The sequence below is a fragment of the Physeter macrocephalus genome, chromosome 17, assembly GCF_002837175.3.
Source record: "Physeter macrocephalus isolate SW-GA chromosome 17, ASM283717v5, whole genome shotgun sequence".
NCBI lineage: Eukaryota > Metazoa > Chordata > Mammalia > Artiodactyla > Physeteridae > Physeter > Physeter macrocephalus.
Genome location: NC_041230.1, coordinates 7,747,138 through 7,768,701, shown reverse-complemented (window position 1 = coordinate 7,768,701; position 21,564 = coordinate 7,747,138). Strand labels below are relative to the sequence as shown.

At 41.2% G+C, this 21,564-nt stretch overlaps 1 protein-coding gene across 2 annotated transcripts in view; it reads left to right on the top strand.

Moving 5' to 3' along the window:
* ZNF793 (zinc finger protein 793) overlaps positions 1-13,358 on the top strand; it is a 36,966-nt gene extending 23,608 nt beyond the window's left edge. For both annotated transcript variants that reach the window (XM_028478159.1, XM_024132517.2), the window contains 4 exons: positions 132-177; positions 6,708-6,837; positions 7,358-7,453; positions 10,745-13,358. In XM_028478159.1, coding sequence (XP_028333960.1) covers positions 163-177; positions 6,708-6,837; positions 7,358-7,453; positions 10,745-11,727 — 1,224 coding nt within the window. In that variant the 5' untranslated portion in view covers positions 132-162 and the 3' untranslated portion in view covers positions 11,728-13,358. The remainder of the gene's footprint in view (positions 1-131; positions 178-6,707; positions 6,838-7,357; positions 7,454-10,744) is intronic.
* Positions 13,359-21,564: the final 8,206 nt, after the last annotated feature.

Here is a 21,564-nt window from a genome sequence, read left to right as displayed (position 1 = left end):
GACCTAAAGCATGGGTTTTTGTCCAAGATTTACAGGGAATTTGCAAGTTCTAAAACAAGCCTGGTCCCTCACAGCTCTGTTTTCTTTCTCCATCCTCCTCCCCACCCCACCCCCCATCTCTGTCTTCACAGGCCGCAGATCTTTTTCCAAGAACAACAGAAAATGATCGAGTACCAGGTAAGTGTGACATTAACGAGCCTACTTTCGGGACTTCTTTGGCGGTCCAGTGGTTAAGACTCCGTGCTTCCAATGCAGGGGGTGCGGGTTTGATCCCTGGTTGGGGAACTAAGATCCCACATGCCACACGGCGCGGCCAAAAAACAAACAAAATGAGCCTACTTTCCCTTCTTGGGGAAACTGCTCTAGAAAAAAATATATGCATTTCAACCACATATGCTTTGTCATAGGCTGGGTTCTCAGCAAAACAAACTTGGGGATGGAAATTGGCATGCAGAAGGTTTACTAGGGAGGCTCTTGGAACACCTATAGATCAGTGAAGGAAGCAAGGTGGGCAGAGGGACTTGGTGAACGGAGGCATCAGCTAATCTTATAAGATGCTCTGGAGCTGGGATGGTCCTCAGTGTTTTCCTAAATGGAGGCAAGGAGGCCTTTGTATTCTGAAATCAACCAGTCATTGGTTGTAGGCTGCCCCAGGGAGGGGACATAACCTTGCGTGGGGTCGCTCCCTTTGGCCAAAGGAAATTCTCTAAAGGTTTCACGCCGGGCAACAGCCAGCCATCTCCTAGCAGCTGGGAGAACTACCTCGGTACTGCAAGGAGATTTGGGTGGAATACCACAGCCTCTCTATACACATAGACACAATGGCCAGATACTTATTATACATACTACTCTACCCTTTTTTCCCAATTAAAATATCCTAGAGATTGTACCATATTAGTACTAAGAACCATGCTTTTTTTTTTTTAAATAACGTACATAATGCTCCATCATATGCATGGAATACTGAACCCATCCCCCATATTACAGACATTTCGGTAGTTTCCAAATTTAATATTTTAAGCAATGATGCAAGGAACATTCTTTGTTGGAATACAGATGTACAAGGGGAGAGTCCAGTGAGAGTCAACTGTGGACTTCCTGGTAGCCCAGCAAAAAGGCAAACACAGCCCATGACTTGCATTGGCCATAAGGAAGAAGTGTATTGTTATTTCCAAGAGAAAACTAGCTTTTCAGGGCACTTCTTTTTTAAGAAGTGTCTTAGACATTGATGTTCCTGTGGGTTTGAACCTTCTCTGGGGCCTCTGGGGGTGGTTTCATCCACTCTTAGGTTGATGCTGGTGTGTCTGCAAGTGACTCCCATATCCATACCTCAGCTGAGGCCTCCTCTGAGAGCTTCAGACCCCTTTGCCCAACATCTGCACCTGGCTGTCCCAGAGCACTTCAGATTTAACTTCCATCTCTCTCCTCTTCATCCCTGTGTTTGGTGAAAATGGCATGGCCTTTTAGGTGCAGGACTACTTCTTTTCTGCTTTGCTCTGTTCTGTTCCCTCCCATTCTGTTTCATCCTATCCTATCCCACTCCACCCCATCCCATCCCATTCCAGTTAGCTCTTTTTGGGAAATACTGCCCAGAGCCTGTCACTGAGCCAGGTCCTGTGCTCTGTGATGAAGCCTGATTGCTGCTCACCCACTACCACAGTATGTTGTTGTGGCATCAGAGAGGGAGTCTAGTTGGTACCTCCTTTGTGTGGGTCTTAGGGTCTCACGTGCCAGCTTCCATGGCCTCCACCCTGGTTTTGGTCCTGCCTTCAGATCCATCTGCCTGGGCCACTACTCAAGTGCTACTGTTGCAGGAAAAAGAGTGGGGTGCGAGAGGGTGGTCACATCCTAGGTCTCAGGTGAGTCCCTGGGACGGCCGCCAAGTGTGGGTTCTTGGCTTCACGCAGGAAAGAATTCAAGAGCAAGCCACAGTAAAGTGAAAGAAGGTTTATTCAGGGAGATACACACTCCACAGACAGAGTGCGGGCCGTCTCAGAAGGTTAGAGGCCATGGGAGAAACACACTCCACAGACAGGGTGTGGGCCATGTCAGAAGGCGAGAAGCTCCAGGGTATGTACGGGGGCTGTCAGTTTTTATAGGGGTGGTTAATCTCATAGGCTAGTAAGTGGGAGGATTATTCCATTTATTTTAGGGAAGGGGCAGAGATTACCAGGAATTGGGCCACCACCCACTTTTTGGCCTTTTATGGTCCACCTGGGAACTGTTATGGCACCTATGGGTGTGTCATTTAGCTTGCTGATGTATTACAATAAGCGTATACTGAGGTATACTGAGGCTCAAGGTCTAGTGGAAGTCAGTCGTCCACCATCTTGGACCTAGTTGGTTCTAACCAGTTTATGTCGTGTCCTCAATGGCTGTCATTCTTTTAAAGGTTGTGCCCTGCTCCCTTCCTGTCTCACCACTGTAGGACCCAGCATTCTTCAAGGAAACTTACAGCCTCCTGAGAGTGGAGAGTGGCTGCTCTCAGCCCTTTCACCTCTGTGGGGCCCTATCAATGCTCCTTCCCTCCGGCCACTCCCAGAGGTAGTGGGCCAGTGCCACTGGTACTGTGCGGTGTACTAGGGCTCTCCACCCCACTGACACCCAGGCACAGGTCCTGGGTGCCCCCCCACCTTTTTTTCTGTCCTTTAGAATTGTTTTCCCTTTCTTAACAGATTTTTAAATATTGATTTACAATCTTTTTCTACTTAAAATAGGTACTTTTATATTGTGCTGTCATATGCCAGGCACAGTTTATAAAGGCTTTACACATGTTAACTCATTTAAACCTCATAATATAATAACCAAGAGACACACACTATTATTATCTCCATTTAACAGATGAGAAAACTGAGGCACAGAGAGGTTAAAGAGCTTTCCCAGGGTCGCTCATTTAGGGGCTGAGGCTGTATTTGAACTTGAGCAGTCCTGCCCCAAAGTTCATGCTTTTAACTGATCTGCTCCATTGCCTCTTGCGTGTGTCAGTGACTGTAAAGCAGTGGACAGCAGTCCACAAAACCACCCTCACTTCTGACAGCAACTGTAAGTTTGGAGGTTCCCAAGACCACCCTCGGGTTTGATAATTCTCTAGGAAGACTCACAGAATGTTATATTCACAGTTAGGGTTCATTACAGCAGACATATACAGATTAAAATCAGCCGAGAAAAGAGATACTTGGGGCAGAGTCCAGGAGAGTTCCACACACAGGACTTCCATGTGTCCTCTCCCAGTGAGTGTGGACAGTGCAGAATTCTCTCAGCAACCACGTGTGACAATACAGAGTATTGCCAACCAGGGAAGTTCACCTAGGCCTTGGTGTCCAGAGTTTTCTTTGGGGGTTGGTAAAGTAGACATGACTGACTGCTGACTTCAGTTTCCAGCCCCTCTGGAGGTTGAGCTGATTGATGTCTGTGAGCCAAAGCTTCCCCCAGAAATCATGTTGTTAGACTATCTGGTGTGGCCCAAGGCCCCCAGGTAAACAGAGACACTCTTACCTAGGAGGATGTTACAGGGGCTTAGAGATTAACTTCTAGGAACTGAGGGCAAAGGTCAGACCTCTCCTTGGGCAAGGTTAAATTCTCTACTGTACAGTCACTTGAAGATAATATCTTAGGTACTAAAGAAAAAACTGTTTCCTCTACTCACAGGAGTAGAAGAAGTTTTTTCCCCACAGCAAACAATTCTCCAATTCTATGCAGACCCTACATGTTAGGGGGTCAGTCTTACAAGACTGCCTCCCACTTCAGATGCCTATTGGATATCCCAGGTGGTCACCTGAACTTCTGAGTAGCCAGCTATAAATTGGGGGTTCCCATGACCCCCTCCTCAGTTTTGATAATTTGCTATAACTTACAGAACTCAGGGAAACACTTTACTTACTATTACAGGTTTATTATAAAGGATATTATAGAGGATACAAATGAACAACCAGATAAAGAGGTACGTAGGGCAAGGTACAGAAGGGTCCTGAACACAGGAGCTTCGGTCCCCATGGAGTTTGGGGTCCACACCCTCCTGGCTGTGTTCACGAACCTGGAAGCTCTCCAGGGTTTTTATGGAGATTCCATTATTTAGGCATAATTGATGAAGTTATTGGCCTTTGGTGATTAGCTCAATCTCAAATCCCTCTCCCCTCCCCAGAGATTGGGGGGTGTATGGCTACAGGTTCCAACCATTGAATACCTGGTTGGTTCCTCTGGCAACCAGCCCCCATCCTCAAAGAATTACATCATTAGTATAAACTCTGAGATGATTGACACGGGTTTGTTACTACTAATAAAAGACACTCCTATTATTACTTCTGTCACTCTGGAAGTTACAAAGGTTTAAGAAGCTCTGTGCCAGGAATCAGGCAAAAAGATCAAATATATATATATATATATATATTTCTTTTTTTAAAATTAATTTATTATTTTTGGCTGAGTTGGGTCTTCATTGCTGCGCACGGGCTTTTCTCTAGTTGCGGCGAGCGGGGGCTGCTCTTCGTTGCGGTGCACAGGCTTCTCATTGTGGTGGCTTCTCTTGCGGAGCACGGGCTCTAGAGTGCGGGGGCTTCAGTAGTTGCCCCACTTAGGCTCAGTAGTTGTGGCTCATGGGCTCTAGAGCACAGGCGCAGTAGTTGTGGTGCACGGGCTTAGTTGCTCCGCGGCATGTGGGATCTTCCCGGACCAGGGCTCAAACCTGTGTACCCTGCATTGGCAGGTGGATTCTCAACTACTGTGCCACCAGGGAAGCCCTATATTTCTTAATATATCACAATATCACAGATGCCTTCTTAGGTTAGTACCTGTGGGTCTTTCAGCAGCTATCTGGTTCCGGGGCACTGGGCTCTTTGGAGAATTTGTTCTCTGTGCCCTAAACCAGAGGACTGACTGCCCGGACAGTGTAATCTGAGGCTTGCCAGGCTGTGGAGCCTCCTTTCCAAACTTCCTCTTCTGGGTCTCCAGCTGGACTCTTCTGCCATTGGCCTCTTGTGTTTTAGTGTCCCTTGGGGGTCTGGCCTGAGTACTCTGCTCATCCTTTCTCCTTGCTGAGAGAGACCACACTGTGTGACAACTTTAGCTACCACTTCTGTGCTGATGGCTCACACAGCTTTAGCTCCGTTCCTGTTCTTGTTCCTGACATGACTCATGTCCATCCTGCTGCCTGTCAAGTGTCTCCCCCTTTGTGTCCCCCAACACACCATGTCCTCTTTGCTTTTGCAGTTTTTCTCAGTTGCAATTGAGATTGGTGACCAGTGTCACCCAGTTGCCTTTGAGATACCACAAAGGTAAGGGTGTTACCCTTACACCTTCTTCACACCCCACAACTAGTTAAGGTACAGGTTCTGCTCTTCTTTACATTGGTCCTTCTCTATCTCACTGTTTCTGTCTTACTTTTGAGCATCATCTTCCACCTAGGTTGGTACAGAGTCTTTCCTTTCTTCTCCCTCCAGGCCACCCACCACATTTCTCTTTCCATCCATTCACTTTCAGACTATCTGTGAGTTCTGTGTCTCTTGTAGGCAGTATTACTTTTTTATCCAGTCTAACAATCTCTGCCTTTTTGGAGTGTTTAATCATGTATTAAATAACCTTATAATTTAATATAATTATTGGCAGGATTGGATCTATATCTTTTTAGCATTTAGTTTTCTATTTGTCCCATCTGCTTTTGCTTTGTTTCTTTTCTCTTGTGTGTGTGTTTTTGTTCGGATTAACTGAATATTTTTTAGAATTTTGTTTACTTCAGTACACCTCTTTGCACTGAGTTTAGTGATTACTCTAGGGAACAATGTACCTCCTTAACTTTTTACAGTCTGCTTAGAGTTACCATTGTACACCTTGACACGGAATGTAAGAAACTCACCACATGCCTTCTAGAATGTGCTTTCTACACACCCCACTCCCTTGATAGATTTCTCATTGTCTTAAAGTCCATCATTTCATCACTCACAGGCCTCTGTACTCTCTCCTGTAACTGAGTGACTTGCCATCCTTAAAATCACTGTTTGGGGGCTTCCCTGGTGGCGCAGTGGTTGAGAGTCCGCCTGCCGATGCAAGGGACATGGGTTCGTGCCCTGGTCCGGGAAGATCCCACATGCCGCGGAGCGGCTAGGCCTGTGAGCCATGGCCGCTGAGCCTGCGCGTCCGGAGCCTGTGCTCCGCAATGGGAGAGGCCACAACAGTGAGAGGCCCACGTACCGCAAAAAAAAAAAAAAAAAATCACTGTTTGGCCCCCGTGCCTTTGTTCATGCTGCTCCCTCTGCAAGGAAGGCAGTTTTTCCATCTCTGCAGAGAAGATTCAGCTGCACATATCCCTTAGCTCTGAAGCCTAACTAGACCCTGATAATTTTAGTGGACCATTCACTTCTCTGCATGCCATAGCCTAGATGTCCTGCTGTCACAGCTCTTACCCTTTCACCCTGAGGGCCTTACATATTGCTCTCCCTACTAGGCTGTGAGCTCTTTGAGGTCAAGTGCCACCCATGACTGTGTCCCCAGCAACCAGGACTGGGTCAGACACAGTCTTCAGTCAATATGTGTTGACCCAAATATAAATGACAGTGGCTTCCAATCCCATCATATATAGTCCAAAGCCAGGAATATAAAAGGCATCCTAGATAAATGATCATAATAAGCTCTGACCTATGAACATTATAAAAAATCAGAACCATCCACCTCTGCCTACACTTTCCCCACATGACTCAATGTCATTTCATCTTCAGCAGAGACCTGTGTCATTCAAGGATGTGGTAGTGGGCTTCACTCAAGAGGAGTGGCACAGGCTGAATCCTGCTCAGAGGGCCCTATACCGGGATGTGATGCTGGAGACCTACAGCAACCTCGTCTCAGTGGGTAAGAACAGCTCTGCCACACAATCTAGATTATGCTTGAATGACCACCTTTCCTTTTTCAGTTGCTAAAAGTAACTGAAGTACCTAGAACCTCTGAAGTACCAAATACTTTCTATGTCTCAGACACTGTTTTAGCCACTTTTAAACTATTAACTCATGTAATCCTCATAAGAACCTTATGAGGTAGGTACTGTTAGTACCACTATTTTACACATTTGGGAACTGAGGCAGAGAAGGTGAAGTAACTTGCCCAGTGTCACTCATGCAGTACATAGCAGAGCCAGAACGGGATTTGAACCCTAGCAGTCTGGCTGCACAGTGTGTATTCCTAACCCTTATACTGTGTGCTTCAGTGAGCTTGGCTTGGGTTTCAGTGGTCCTGGATTACTAGTTCCTTTTGAGTTTTGGACAAAATGTGTGTATAGTCTCCTCCCAAGTACAGTGTCTGTTGTGTAGCCTTTAATGCTGCCTGAGAAGACCAAGGAACTCAGTTCAATGCCTGGATCATTTCCCTGGAACAGGTTATGAAGGCAGCAAACCATATGTGATCCTCAGGCTGGAGCAGGAAGAAGCACCATGGATTTGTGAGGCGTCATGCTCGGGCTGCCACTGTTGGGGTAAGTATGATAAATCCAGCAAAAGACGTACTAAGGGAGGCTGGCACCTTTGGGATTTTGTTCAGGGTCCAGCTTTTATAAGCCTTAGAGCTTTGAAAGCTGCTGGAGACATTTCTCTGAGAGCTTCAGCCTTCTTGGTGACCCTTCAGTCTCCATGCATCCCACCTCCCTGTGTGCTTGACCCACCTCCTTTTCTCCAGAATCCTTGGTCTCTCTCTTGAGATTATCAGTACACTTTCTCTTTCACATTCAGGCATTCTTACAAATAAGCTTCTGTGATTCTCTTGTTCTTGCTGATTCCTTCCTATTCTCTATTCTAACAGTTTTTGGGTAAAATGTCCCAGACCTGCCTGCCATACTCAGAGTCTCACTTCCTACCCTTTCCTTAATCCCTTAAGTTATCCCTGAGTCCCTTAATTTCCTAAGTCACAGAGGAGGAAGCAGTGAATTCCAGGAAGTGAACAGGGACAGTTGGGTAGTGAAGGAGACGCCTGAGTTTGGCCTGTCTTAACCACTTCTATTTACTTTTCAGAATAACTGCTCCTCTCCCATCAGCTCTATAAAATATCTCAACAATAATCCCTGATATCCTGAGTGTTGGTAACCTACTCTTTAGAATGCCTCTGGACTTCTGCTTCTCCAATAGAGTCATGAGTTTAGCAAGAAGAGTCAGTGCCATCTGTTTCTGGATCTCTTTATGCCATTTGTACTTGGTGTTATAATCACATGATTGAATTAAATATTATATAAATCCCCAAAACATTCAAGTCATTTCATGCTTCTCTCCAAAATAATGTCTTTGAGATTACCACCATCCAGCTTTCACTGGTTGTAGTAGTAGCAGCAATAGCATTAGAATTTCTGGCCAACACTCAGTGTGTGCTCACTTTGTGCCAGGTCTGTTCTCAGTCCTTTACATATATCAACTCATTAAACCCTTACAATACCTGTGAGGTGTTTATTACCAGCCTTTATTCCCCCATTTACAAATGAGCAAACAATCACAGAAAGGTTAAGAAACTTGTCTAAGAACATATAACAAAGTAAGGGACCAAATGGGGATTTGAACCCAGGTGGTCAGGCTCTAGAATCAGTATTCTTTTTTTGTAATTTTTTGGCCATGCCGCGCGGCATGTGGGATCTTAGCTCCCCGACCAGGGATCGAACCCGCTCCCCCTGCAGTGGAAGTGCAGAGTCTTAACCACTGAACTGCCAGGGAAGTCCCTAGAACCAGTATTCTTAACCATCACACTCTGGTGCCCTCTGAGGTGTATTTTGCTTCATGAAACTGCTCGTCAACCTTCCTGAAACCATTGTAACCTGGCTATCAACTGCTTTTCTTTTCCTTCTTTCAAGAATTTTATATAATAACTGCCAAAAAATAGTAACCAGTCAGCCCTCCTTTCTCAGTTCTCGGTATCCTCTATTTCCCTGGCTGCAGCCCAGCCTTTTCCTTCCAAGGGACTACTGCATTTTCTGTTTTCCAAACTTGATTCTCTTCTCAATGGTGTAACTCCCTAAAGAAGTCATCCATTGAGACCATATAATGCTCACAACCGGCCTCTTTGCCATTTTGCCACCTTTTGTCCGCCTTGTACCACCTAGGCTCCCCTACCCCCCATTTTACCAGTCTGGATCATCTCCACAGTTATGTCCACTTATCCCTGTTTTTTGTCGAGCAAGAACTGAAGTCATCATCTTTTCTACTTGCTACTTCCCCTCCACCCCACATGCACACAAGTGCATGCATATATATACCTCACCTTACTTCTCATTCCAGAGTTTTGCTACCATGAGCTCATTTTGAAGCTTCTGTCTCTGTCACCCTAATTGTTCTATGCATATGTGCTAGTTTTGTTGGTTTTCCTTTGAGAAATGACTTTAAATCTTCCTGTCTACTTTTCATTTTCCACTGACATCTCCTAAAATTGGACCCAAATTACCTCATGCCTGAATGTCTTTAAGTTAGGGGTTCTTAATCATTTTTGTGCCATGAAACTCTTAACCATTCTGGTGAAGCCTAATAGACCCCTTTTTTACATATTAAAAATAAAAACCCATAAGATTACATGTGATACAAATTACTAAAATACAGTAATTACTAAAATAAAGTTAGAAAATGCAATATCAAAATATTAATGGTGTTAATGATATTAGTGATAATAGTAGATACACTTCCTTATTTATACATTAAATTATGAGATCTCCCATCAGGTCAAATAATTATCATGATCTCAAAGTAGAGATGATTGTAAACATATTTTGAGAAATCTGTGACAACTATAGTGTGACATGAAAATACCTTATTCACAAACTAGGACAGTTACAGGAGCTAATACTACTGTGTTTTGTTGTTCACATTCATAATCAAAGGAAATGCTCAATTGTAGTTAGAACAGATTTCTATATACCAAGTTAAGAGCTCCTGCTTTAAATTCTAGTTAGCTTCGTTGATTCCTTCTTTTATCTAGTTCATCTTAGAGCCCTTGCCATTTATATTATTACTAACTAGCTCAACATAAGCTCTCTGACTGCTATAACAGTGCTTGTCAAACTCTTAATATGATAACGAAGCATCTGGGCAACTTGTTAAAATACAGATTCTGATTCTGTAGGTTTGGGGGTGGGGCCCAAGATTCTGCATATCTGCCTACATATCAGTTCCCAGATGAGGCTGATGCTGACCATTGAGAACCATGCATTGGGTAACAACGTGCTTTATGACATTTAAACCCCTTTCCTCTGTAACAGGGATTGGCAAACTTTGGCCTGTAGGTCAGCCACCTAATTTTGTGCATAAAGTTTTATTGGAACACAGCTGAACCCTCCTTACATTTACATACTGGCTGTGTTCTCACCATACAATGGGAGAGTTCATTGTAATTAATTGTAATTGTCACAATAAATTGTGATTTAATTTAACAATTAATTGTGTGACAATTAATTACAGTTGTCACAATTGTAATTGTGACCGAGACCATATGGCCCACAAAGCCTAAACTAGTCGCTGGTCCTTTAAGAACATGTTTGCCAACCACTGCTCTATAATATCTTCTCATCTTCAAAATTATTTCTCTCCATCATCTATGACGTGTTCCATTACATTTGTGCCAGTTTCTGAATCTTCTATACTCGTATAATACTTTTCCCTGTATTGGTGCCTTTAGTTATGGTTCATGCTCTCTATTCATATACTGTGCACCCTTTAAATTTTTAGGGCATTTCTCAAATAGTTTTATTCCAGGTCATAATAACAGATTCATAAGGAAAGGTTTGCTGTACCTTCTCCAGAAAACATTTGGCAAGGTAATGTCCAGAAGAAAAGACGGCAAGACATGCTTTTGAGGCAAGGTACATTCATCAGCAAGAAAACGTTGCCCAAGGAAAGAAGCCATGAATGTAATAAGTTTGGGAAAATATCACATCTGAGCACTGATCTTTTTCCTTCAATTCAAAACCCTAATAACTGGGACTCTTGTGGAAAGAGTGTGAACCGTAATTTAGACTTGAATGGTTTTAAGAGAAACTATTCAAAAAAGCAAGATGAGTGCTATGGATATGGGAAATTATTACAACATACAAAGCATGATACAAGACCTAATGGAGAAAAATTCTGGGAATGCAGTCACTGTGAGAAAGCTTTCAGCCATAACCCAGCACTTATATATAAACCAGCAGTAACCAATTCTCTTGTGTACAAACGGAAGAGGGTTCCACCTACAGAGAAACCCCATGTCTGTACTGAGTGTGGGAAAGCCTTCTGCTACAAGTCTGAATTCATTAGGCATCAAAGAAGTCACACTGGGGAGAAGCCATATGGATGCACTGACTGTGGAAAAGCCTTTTCACATAAGTCAACCCTCATTAAACACCAGAGAATACACACTGGGATAAGACCCTTTGAGTGTTTTTTTTGTGGGAAAGCCTTTACCCAGAAGTCACACCGCAGAGAACATCAGAGGACACATACAGGAGAGAGACCCTTTGTGTGCAATGAATGTGGGAAGTCATTTGGTGAGAAGTCATACCTCAATGTACATCGAAAAATACACACAGGAGAAAGACCCTATCGTTGCAGAGAATGTGGAAAATCCTTCAGTCAAAAGTCATGCCTCAATAAACATTGGAGAACTCATACCGGAGAAAAACCCTATGGATGCAACGAATGTGGCAAAGCTTTCTACCAGAAGCCAAACCTCAGCAGACATCAGAAAGTTCATGCTAGGAAGAATGCTTATAGGAATGAAAACCTAAAAATTGTAGGAAAGCCTTGAGCAAGATATCCTATTTCATATGTGGAGGAATTCATCCTTAGGAGAAATCTCATTGATCTAGTGACCAAGTGTTTTATCATAAGGCAAGTCATGCTCCAACTGTGACAGAAAATTTTATACTCAAGATTATAGAAAATATTTTATAAAACATAAACCTGTTCATTCTGGCTTATGAAAGTTTAAATGATAATAGAATACAAAATATATGTGAAGAAAATTAGAGGTATATTATGGTATGTCCCACAGTGAGCCACATAATAAGCACTATTTATATTTTAGAATTATTAATGTGAATTTAATAAATTATGAATATCAAGCACATATGTAGAATGCCATTCACCAAACTTTTTCACTCTAAATATCACCATTGTCTTTTGGTGTCTAACGATACAAAAAACAATATAATAATATGGCCAACTATTTTTTTAAAAAGCTTTAACATATTAAACCAGCACCTTTTCTAGCACAACTGGCTTTTTAATCAGGAAGAAAGTAAAGTTGAACCAACAGCACAAACCATACGAAAATAAAAATTGGAAGCGGACTTAAGATTTAAAATTTTAAAATAACAATAAAATTCTTGAAAGAAAATGAAAGGAGACTACATGTACAATCTAGGAATTGGGGGAGATTAACTTTACCAACCCAGGACACTCAAAAGCTGTTAAAAAGTAAATATTTGACTACATAAAAAGTGCAATCTTTTGCATGGCAAAAGATGCCATCAACAGTCAATAAACAATGATTTGGGGGAAAATATTTGCAGAGCCAGTCAGAGAAAGAGTGGTCTTCGTATTGACAGGAAAAAAAATAACCCAATAACAAAACATGGCAAAGAATGAATAGACAGTTGAGAGAAGAGCAAATCCAAGTGGTTGATGGGCTTATCAAAAAAATGGTTAGCCTTAGTAGTTGTTGGAGAATGCAGATTAAAGTTATAATGACATAACAGTATGCAATCAAGCTGACGAAAAAGAGCAGGAATGCTTTTTGCTGTCAGGACAAAGGGTGTTCTTAAGACACTGCTGGTAGAAACATAAATTGTTACAGCTCTTTTGAAAAGCAATCTGACATCTATTATAACTTAAAATACTTATGCCACTTTGGGGAATCTTCTCTTAGAAGTAAAACCCCAATACATAAGGGACATGTACATTTATTGTGAATTGTTCCTAGTGGCAAAAAACACTAGAATCAAAATAAATGCCCATCAGCAGGGAAATTGGAAGAGGGAAGGAACTATAGTATATCCATTCCATAGGATGTTTATATAGCCATTAAGGTGGACAAGTTAAAACTATGCTAGTGGACTTGAATGGAATTCCACAATATTCAATGTTTTCTTGAGAGAAAAAAGCAAGGTAGAAGTGTGTAAAATGACTCTGTTTTTGTAAATCAGTTACAAAATGCTTCTAGGTGCTTATGAGTGATAAACATGTATCATATATGTTTATGTAAAATTTTATATGCACGGAGAAAAGTATAGAAGAGTATACATTGGGTTCTGGGAAGGTGGGTGATGCAGGTGGATAATGGGGTAGTCGGAGTAGGAAAATGAAAGCCCCAAAGAAAAATTATGTAAATAACTGAACCAAGTATGATATGTCAAATATGTGATTAAGAAATTTGAGGGGGAAGCTAGAACTCTACTAATTTGTAGAGATATTTGTGGTATATTGTTAAGTGAAAAGAGAAAATTTCAGAATGTATATGAATCTATTTTTTTAATTAAAACACGTATATGTGTATTTATGCATGTGTGTGTTTATATGAACAAAGAGAAAAGTGTGGAGGGATAGATATAAAACAAGGTATTAACATTGGTTACCCTGGTGGGGAATGGAAATGTAAGTAGTTGTTTAATTTATATATCTTTGTATTGTTTTACTTGTTATAAACATATATTACTTTTGTAATTTGAAAAACAAAATAAAGGGGGGAAGAGTGTTTTGAAATACATGAGGCCTTGCAAATGTTTTTATTTTCTGACAAGATGGCACTCTGGCCTGGTCTATTGCCTCTCCCCTAGCTCAGTCCTTGGGATATCACCAGAATAAAAGAAAATGTGTAGATCTAAAGAGCAAAAGGCAATACTGTGAGAACCCCTCAAGTAGAGATTTATTTTATTTTATTTTGAAATAATTTTTGACTTATAAAAAAGTTGCAAAACAGTTCCCAAATATTCTTCACACAGCTTCCCCTAATGTTAACATCTAATATAACCATAATACAATTATCAAAACCAGGAAATTAACATTGATATAATACTAGTAATTAAACTATAGCCCTTCCCACTGATGTCTTCGTCTAGCCCAAGATCCAGTCCAGATCCCACATTGCATTTACCTGTTATTTCTCTTTAGTCTCCTCCAGACTATGATAGTTCCCCAGTCTTTTCTTGTCTTTCATGACTTAGACACTTTTGAACAATACTGGCCAGTTATTTTGTAGAATATCCCTCAATTGGGGTTTGATTAACTGGGTTATGCATTAATATTACAGAAGTGATGCATCTTCAGTGCATTATATCAGAGGGTACATGATGGTGACAAATCTTATTGGTGATGTCAACCTTGATCATTTGGTCAAGGTGCTCAATGTCAGATTTCCCCACTCTAAATCTGCCATTTCTGCCTTTGTAGTTAGTAAATATCTTGGGCAAGATACTTTGCAGAGAATTTTTTTAAAAAATATATTGGCCCCAGAGATTCTGTTTGATTAGCTCTGGCAGAGGGTTCAAGCATCCTCAGTAATTCTGATGGTCAGACAAGGGTGGAGCTGTGGTATGGATCACACACCTAATCATTAGACCTGAAACAAAGCATCCTCCTCACAGAACAGATAGTAATGAGAAAAAATTATGACATCTGTTAACACTGGTCTCTAGCTTTGGTAACCTAAGTGTGTTAGTTACCTAGTGCTACCTAACAAATTATCACAAATTTAGTAGCTTAAGCCAACCCACATTTGTTATGACAGTTTCTGTCAGTACAGACACAGCTTAGCTGGGTCCTCTGGTTCAGGTCTCACAAGGTTACAGTCATGGTATTGCCAAGAACAGTGGTTTCATCTGATCCTCAACCAGTTACATAATTTGTGGACCTAGGGCAAAATGAAAATGTGGGGCTTCTTGTTCAAAAATTACCACACATTTCAAGACAGCAACAGCAGAGCGTTAAACCAAGTGTGGGACCTTCTGAGTGTGGGGCTGTCTGCAGCTATACAGGTTGCATGCCCATGAAGCCAGCCCTGGGTAGAGGGGAGTGTCCTGGGTAATCTGTTAAGACTGAGTTGCCTTGCCATGGCAGTCACTGTGCGTGTGTTGATGCTTAAAATTCCCTGGGTCTCTTAGTGCGGGAGCAATGGAAGCGGAGGTCCTCCCTTGGAAGTCAGTAAAAATGCCCTATACAAGAGTCAGTTCCTCAGAAGTTACCCCAAGATCAGCCCGTTTGTAACCTTCTTCACGTTCTCTTCCCCTGTTACCCCTCTAACTGTATTATGAAAACTTTCAAATATACAGAAAAGTTGGAAGAATTGTCGAGTGAACACTTATATACCACCATTAACATTTTACCCTATTTGCTTTTTTATCTTTCCATCTATCCATTCATCAGTCCATCTCAATTTTTCATTCATTTCCAAGTAAGCTGAAGAAATCGGAATATTTTATAAGTGTACATTTGCTGAACTTAAACAAATGCATGCACTTGTATAACCCAAACCCTTCTACAAAGCCCTTTTAATCTCAAGAAACTTTTATCTCCCGGTTCTTTATTCACTTTCTCTGTCCTTTCTCCTCAAAACCTTGTTTCCTCTTCTTTCTAATAGACTTTGCAAATCTGTTAAACCCAGAACCAGAAGTAACTCAACAGGTAATCCCCCTTTCTCCCTAGGAAGTGTTAATCACCTCCGAAACAGCAGATTTAGTGCTTTAGAGCTTGGTGAAGAGCCAGACAGTATTTTCAGCTTTGCAGGCCTGGCCCTACAGTCTGTCACAACTACTCAACTCTGCCCTTGTAGTGTAAAACCAACCACAGACATTACATAAACAAATGAGCATGGCTGTGTTCTAATAACCTTATTTACAGACACTGAAATTTGTGTTTCATGTAATTTTCACATATCACAAAATATTTATTCTTTTTATTTTATCTTAACTACTTAAAATTATGAAATCTTCGACTTCTCTGGCCGTGCAGTGGTTAAGACTCCGCACGTCCACTGCAGGGGGCACAGGTTCAGTCCCTGGTCAGGGAACTAAGATCCCACATGCCGCCAGTGCGGCCAAAAAAGTAAATAAATAAAATAAAATTATGAAATCTATTCTTAGCCATACAAAACAAAGGGACTTCCCTGGTGGTCCAGTGGTTAAGACTCCATGCTCCCAATGCTGGGGGCCCGGGTTCAATCCCTTGTCAGGGAACTAGATCCTGTGTGCCGCAACTAAAGATCCCACGTGCCACAACTAAAGATCCCGCGTGCCACAACTAAGACCCGGCACAGCCAAATAAATAATATTAAAACAAAACCAAGCAGCAGGCTGATTTAGTCTGTCGGCTGTAATTTATTAATTCCTGCTTTAGAACCTCACTGCTCCTAAGGTGTCCTCAGACTAACCCTATGGCAGCTTATTTGAAAGAGATTCTCTGGTCCCACCCCAGACCTCCTGAATCAGAACCTGTATTTTCACTGATTCCTGGATGATTCTTGTTCACATGAAAGTTTGAGAAGCACTACCCCATAGCTTGGGTTTGGAGACCAGAATGCCAGAGGTTGAATTCATCCACTCTTACTGGATGAGTGACTGATGGTAAGTTATCATAATTGCAGGTTTAAAAATAGAATTCTACTTATTAGTAATTATGAGACAAATTAACAATTACTGATACTGATTGTGCACCTAAAAAATTCTGAAGGAAAAAACCCTAGCACAATATGGGAAAATGAAAGAGTTGTGAAATGAATGTTATATCTGATTGTTCACTTTATATGTGGAATAAACTCTTAGAAGATATATACTGGCAAAAACTCCTAAATATTTATGTACTTTAAAAAAACAAACAAACCTGATCTTACTAACAATTTAAAATATTATAGTGGTACAATTTTTTTATGTGATATTGAATAGAGATAAAGTATAGTGAATACTGAGGTGTGCCACCCATCTCTCTCCCTTTCAGGGCCAAAGCACTCATCCCCCTAGCTGCTGGGATTGTTGGCTGCTGACAACTCACAGCTGAGTCCCGCTTCAACAATTGCAAAGGTACAAACACCCAACCTCCTTGCCATTATTCAGGAAATCCCTGAGAGCCATCTTAGTTTTAAACCACACCTGAATATCCATTTGGTGTCAAGGAACCCAGGATCTGACACAAATCAACAGGATACAGAAAGGACATCAGCAAAAGCAATACTACTGCAGTAGTGAAGATGCTCTTGTCTGAAAGCTAAAGAAACCAATTCTGGCTACCTTCAGCAGAAAAGGCAGTTAACCAGAACACTAGGGTAAGGAGTGGGTTGAAGAAAACCCTGACAACCAAGAATTATCTAATAATCAGCTAGGGCTGTTTTGGGAATGCTTGAACCTTCTATATTGCGGCAGCTCCCAGGCTAGGCACGTCTCCCTTCCAGATTTCAGACTGCCAGGAGAGGGAAGGTGACTGGCTGAGCTTGGGGTGAGGGCAGCTCTGGCAGGGTCGGGAGGTAGGGGAAAGGGGAGGTGGTGGACAAGACGTAGTCAAGACTACTTATAGGGTGACGAACTGTCCTGATTTTCCCAGGACTATCCCGGTTTTAGCACTGAAACACCTGCTTCCTGGGAAACCCCTCCTCAGGACATGCAAAGTCCCAGTTTTTGCAATGGGTGCAAAGGTTGTGGGTAAAGTAGAAAACTGATATGGTGGCCCCCAAAATAGGAACTGCTGAAAGCAACAGATTTTAGTGTCAAGTGGATACAGCAGAGCTTTTCTGCCTTCCATACTGCCCCTGACTGCTGATGTTAATAACCATGATTGGTAGTTCACAATAAGGAATCATTCATTGATGCATCACTCTGAGTAACGCAACTTAAGTGTGTTGTAATTAGGAGTTGTAACTGTCTTTGCCTGTGCCTGTGGATTAACTCATGCTTTGTATCAAGTAGTGCTAGTTTTAACTTCTGACATTGTGAATACTGTGATAATGTTTTCTAAGATTTTAGATAATGAAAAGAATGGTTACGATACCAACACCAGCATAACCCAGACCAAAAAAAGGCTAAGTGAATGTGTTCTTTTAATGACAAATGGAAGGACACATGGATTAGGGAGATAAATAACCAAAACAGAGAATACTGAACAATATGGAGAAAAGAATTTAGGATTGAGTACTCGGGAGAAAGGTATGTAAAAGTACACACGGTGACAATCTCACAAGTCTGGAACAAGACAGGTAAGTACTTTTAACTTCGTCAAGGTTTTTCAGCTCCCCCAAAGACACCAATAAAAATAGTGGTGGTGAATTGGCTTAGGTATACCACACACACATCATCATCATTCCTTTGACTGCTCTGTGAAACCAGGTACAGTTCAGGTACAGTTAATTTTCCGAACTCAGAGCTTGCAGCTAAAACGTCCCGTGGGCAAGCTAAAGGGGAAATTTTGACAAGATATGTTGGTCCCTTACAGTCTAAAGCCTATTTTGTCAGATCTTGCCAGCCATCATGATCAGCTTTCTACAGTTTATCAAGTGGTATGTGGAGTCATGGTAACAAAAATTTCCCCCTGGTTGTTAGGTCCTCGAAAAATGGAGTTTCAAATCATCTTTTTGATTTCTATGAAGATTTTAATGAAACCACACCCACACAAACATAAAACGAAAGGGTGTTGATATCTTGTTCAATTAATAACTAGATTTTGTTCATCTATCTGCACATTTGGCAGACAATGTAGATGTAATTTTGGTAAATTCCATTCAGTCCCTAAACTTTTCACCAAAGAAAATAAAAAGATATTAGGGACTTCCCTGGCAGTCCAGTGGTTAAGACTTTGCCTTCCAATGCAGGTGGTGTGGGTTCGATCCCTGGTCAGGGAGCTAAGATCCCACATGCCTCGTGGCCAAAAAAACAAAACGGAAAATAGAAGCAGTATTGTAACAAATTCAATAAAGGCTTTAAAAATGGTCCACATCAAAAAATCTTTATAAAAAAAGAAAATTAAAAGATTTTATCTGCAACACTGCAAAAAAAGGGGATGTGATTTGCTTATCTGAATACTGAGGCTTTCATAATGAAAGGTTTTGGTTATTTCTCAATTTCTTCAAAACATGCAGAAGCACTTGGTAAGATTTTAAGCTTTAAAGAAATGGATGGAGATGGCCTCCTTAGACATATGCGTACCAGATTGCTATTGATGCTAGCCATAGAAAAGATGTTAAAATGTCTTACTGCAAAATTATATTTTCCAAGTGTGGAACAAGCATGTACTTCTCTAATTTGGAGAATGAGGATGAGAATGGAGAAGATGATTATAGTAAAACAAAAGTTATATGCTGTTTCTCCAGAATTGTTTGATGATCTGGTTAAATAGAACTTTCTCAATTTCTTGACTGAAACTTTAACTGTTAACTTCAATTTCACAAGTTCAAATTACCTTTCTCATTTTCCCTGAGAGAGGTTAACTTACAGTGACATTCAAACATTGAAGTGCTTAAAAATTGTGGACATTTTAGACGTGGATAGCCTCTGATGAATTTATAGACCCAAGACCCAGCAAACAGCTGCTTTACTAACATAAGCCTGTTAGATACAAAGTGGATAGACATTTTTAGAGAGCTGGAAATGAATTCATCCAAATCTAAAAACCTGCTGTTGCTAGTAGATAAAATCATTAAGTATCCCACGCTCATATGCTTTTGTTTAGAAGATATTTGGCTTGCTGTCATCAAATTGGGGTGACACCAGGAATTAGCATAACGTGGGCTTGATAAGAGCAGAGCTCCAAGTCAAAAGTGAATTTTGTATGTAGTCAGTTTTACCACTACTGTTCATACAAGAAAAGAAGTATGTCTTGAAGGCCACAGGCAGTTCAGAGAAATATTATTGACAAAGAAAACAGAGTAAAAACATCCCACTATATCATGAGACAGAAATATTTCACTTTTAAAATTAAATATAGGTATTATCTTTTTCATTAGCCCTATTGCACTTATGTTGTCCTTTTAAAGTCTTAAACTTATATACTGTAGATTATACATTAACATAGCTCACAGATTTTAAATATCCAATGGAGAGTTTTTTAAAAATTAAACTGATGTATCAGAGGAAAAAAAGAAACATAAAATAGTGGGGTTTCTTCCTTGCATAAAGTATGTTTAATTTGTTCTACTATTAATTACTACTAATTATCACAATTAACTGATTCTATTGTTTTACTCAGACCATTGCATGATTTGCCCCTGCACCCCTCACCCTATCTCTCTCCATCCCTTTATACTGTCTTTTCATTAGAGCACTCACCTGTTTTAAAAGTTTAACGTTGTCTATTGCTCAACTAGAACATAAGCCATTAAGAGCCCTCTGTCCTGTTCACTGCTGTGTGCCCCTCTTCTAGAAGTTTCCAGCACTCAGCAGGAACTCAGGCAGTATTTCCTGAATGAATTAAGTGAAGTGATGTGCACAAGGCCACGTTCTGAGCCACAGGAGAAGCCAAGAGTTAACAAGCTCAAGCTCTAGTCCTTTTTCTTGGTATAAATAGGTGTCATGAATCATGCACTCATTTTGTACTCAGAGGAGGTAAGACTGAGTTGTAAAGGGTAGAGTAAAATGAGATATAGTTGGGATTTAAAAAGAGCTGCTTACAAGCTCTGGGATCCCAGGGCAGGCCTCAGTTTTATGGCATGTAAAATGGGGACAACAGACGCCTCCAGAACTGGAGCCCCAGGATGTAACATGGAAGCATCAACCCCTGTCTTATTTATTTATTTATATTTGTATTTTTTGGCTGCGTTGGGTCTTCGTTGCTGCATGTGGGCTTTCTCTAGTTGCTGTGAGTGGGGGCTACTCTTCATTGCGGTGCGTGGGCTTCTCATTGCGGTGGCTTCTCTTGTTGCAGAGCACAGGCTTTAGGTGCACGGGCCTCAGCAGTTGTGGCATGTGGACTCAGTAGTTGTGGCTCGCGGGCTCCCGGGCTTAGTTGCTCTGTGGCATGTGGGATCTTCCTGGACCAGGGCTCGAACCAGTGTCTCCTGCATTGGCAGGTGGATTCTTAGCCACTGCACCACCAGGGAAGCCCTCTTCTTTTCTAATATATATATTCAATGCTATAAATTTCCTTCTAAGATCTGCTTTCACTGTATCCCACAAATTTTGATAAGCTGTATTTTCATTTTTATTTATTTTAAGATATTTTAATATTTCTGAGATTTCTTTGACTTGTGTGATATTTAGAAGTGTGTTGTTTAATCTCCAGGTATTTTGGGGTTTTTCAGCTATCTTCCTGTTGTTAATTTCTACTTCAGTTCCACTGTGGTATGAGAGCATACATTTTATGGTTTCTGTTTTTTTAAGTTTGTTAAGGTATGTTTTAAGGCCACAGATGCTTGCTGTGTTTATCTTGGTGAGTGTTCCTTGTAAAATTGAGAAGAATGTGTATTCTACTGTTGTTGGAAGAAGTAAGTCTATAGATGTCAACTATATCCAGTTGATTGATGGGGCTAGAAGTCAACTGTGTCCTTACCGATTTTCCATTATTAAAAAAAGGGTGTTGAAGGAATCCAATTATAATAGTGGATTTATTTATTTCTCCTTGTAGTTCTAAAAGTTTTTGCCTCACATATTTGGATGGTCCATTGTTAGGTACA